The sequence below is a fragment of the Octopus bimaculoides genome, chromosome 20 (genome assembly GCF_001194135.2).
Source record: "Octopus bimaculoides isolate UCB-OBI-ISO-001 chromosome 20, ASM119413v2, whole genome shotgun sequence".
Lineage (NCBI taxonomy): Eukaryota > Metazoa > Mollusca > Cephalopoda > Octopoda > Octopodidae > Octopus > Octopus bimaculoides.
The window spans coordinates 44,577,662-44,579,220 of NC_069000.1; the positions used below are offsets into that span (position 1 = coordinate 44,577,662).

The 1,559-nt window shown below is 37.4% G+C and overlaps 1 protein-coding gene across 1 annotated transcript in view; it reads left to right on the plus strand.

Annotated features, from left to right (window-relative positions):
• LOC106870093 (fibrocystin-L) overlaps window positions 1–1,559 on the plus strand; it is a 69,646-nt gene that overhangs the window by 24,229 nt on the left and 43,858 nt on the right. Inside the window, exon 18 of the mRNA XM_052974982.1 lies at window positions 760–913. Coding sequence (XP_052830942.1) covers window positions 760–913 — 154 coding nt within the window. The remainder of the gene's footprint in view (window positions 1–759; window positions 914–1,559) is intronic.

Here is a 1,559-nt window from a genome sequence, read left to right on the forward strand (position 1 = left end):
ATATATATATATATCATGGCATTCGCCATGATAGATCGCTAGTCACAATACATTCTTTATTTTCTCTCCTTGTTTCTTTCTGTGTTCTTTTCTGTAGAAGAGCGTAGGCTCGAAACGTTAAAGACTTTTTCACTTCCCGAGCGTTGAACTAACATATCTGTTTGTTGTCTACACCACCTGTCTTCGTCTTTTTTTGTGTGAATTCTCCCCCTATATATATATATACACTACATAAATAATATTTTTATAAACCAACTTGAAAGGCTTTGCAAGTTACGGAGAGAAAGCTACTATGAAAGACTCATAGTATAATAACTGTATAATATATATCATGATATTTGTACATACATATTTCTTTTACATTCTCTCTTTTATAATTGTCATTTTACTTGTAACTACCCGTTTTCTGTTTTAAAACCTCCCAACAATTATTTCTGAGCGGTTTGTGGGAGCTTGGAACAGATTGATTACATTTTAATTAATTTCAATGAAGAAAATTGATTTGTAAAACGAGTAAATCGTAAGACGAGTTCGGTCATGGAACGAATTAAACTCGTACTGCGAGGTATCACTGTAATAGCTATATAAACAGGGAAATTTTAACTATTTCTCCGTCTATAAGAAAAATGATTAACTACCGTAATCAATTTTCGGAACTCATTAGGCTCTCATCAGCGATACAGAGTGACTCAGCGGCCGAGTGTTTCGTGCATTGTCATTTATGAAGCTAACTACCATTCTATACCTGTTGATCTGCAGATTTTGCCCTCTTCACAAGAAATGCTGCAATCGAGTGGAAATGTTGCCGTAGAGATCCTGAAAAACATCACACCTGGAATTTGGACCCTGATGAAAGCCAGTCCCCCCCTTGAAGGGTCATTCAGAGTATCATTTAATGGAGAACAAAGTGAAAGTAAGTCTCCTCTTTCGCGCGCGTGCGAGCTCGCTATACCTCTATTTTTACTCTCTCTCTCTCTCTCTCTCTCTCTCTCTCTCTCTCTCTTTCTCTCTCTCCTTTCGCCTATCTCTCTGCTTGGTTATCTATCTATCTATCTGTCAGCCTGTCTGTCTGTCAAAAACATTCGTTCTTAGCTCGAAAGAACAATTCTGAGATTGCATTTGTCTTCCTACAACTTGTATTAGGAAAAGAGGCCCGTTAAGTTGACAATGATGATGATGATGATATTGCAGTATGTAACTATTAATCACCTTATGTTAATGACATGTGCGTAAGATGATATAACATTGTATAAGAACACTGTTGAAGCTGACTATTCGTCACCTTTTTGGTGGGGCTACAGTAATAAGTAATTTTCATTTTATATTTCATCTGCGTAGATATTCCAATAGATGCCGATAATGTCCTCGTGAAGAAGATGCTGGAAGCAATGCCTTCTATGGGAGCGCTGCATGTGATCAGGAGCGGAGGATGTTCTAGTGTCACTTACAACCTTGAATGGATAACGAAACCGGGGAATCATGAATTAGTTCAGGTAAGATGCAAAGTTAATCGAGTATGTGTGTGTATGAGTGTATGCCTGTGTGTCTGCATATATATA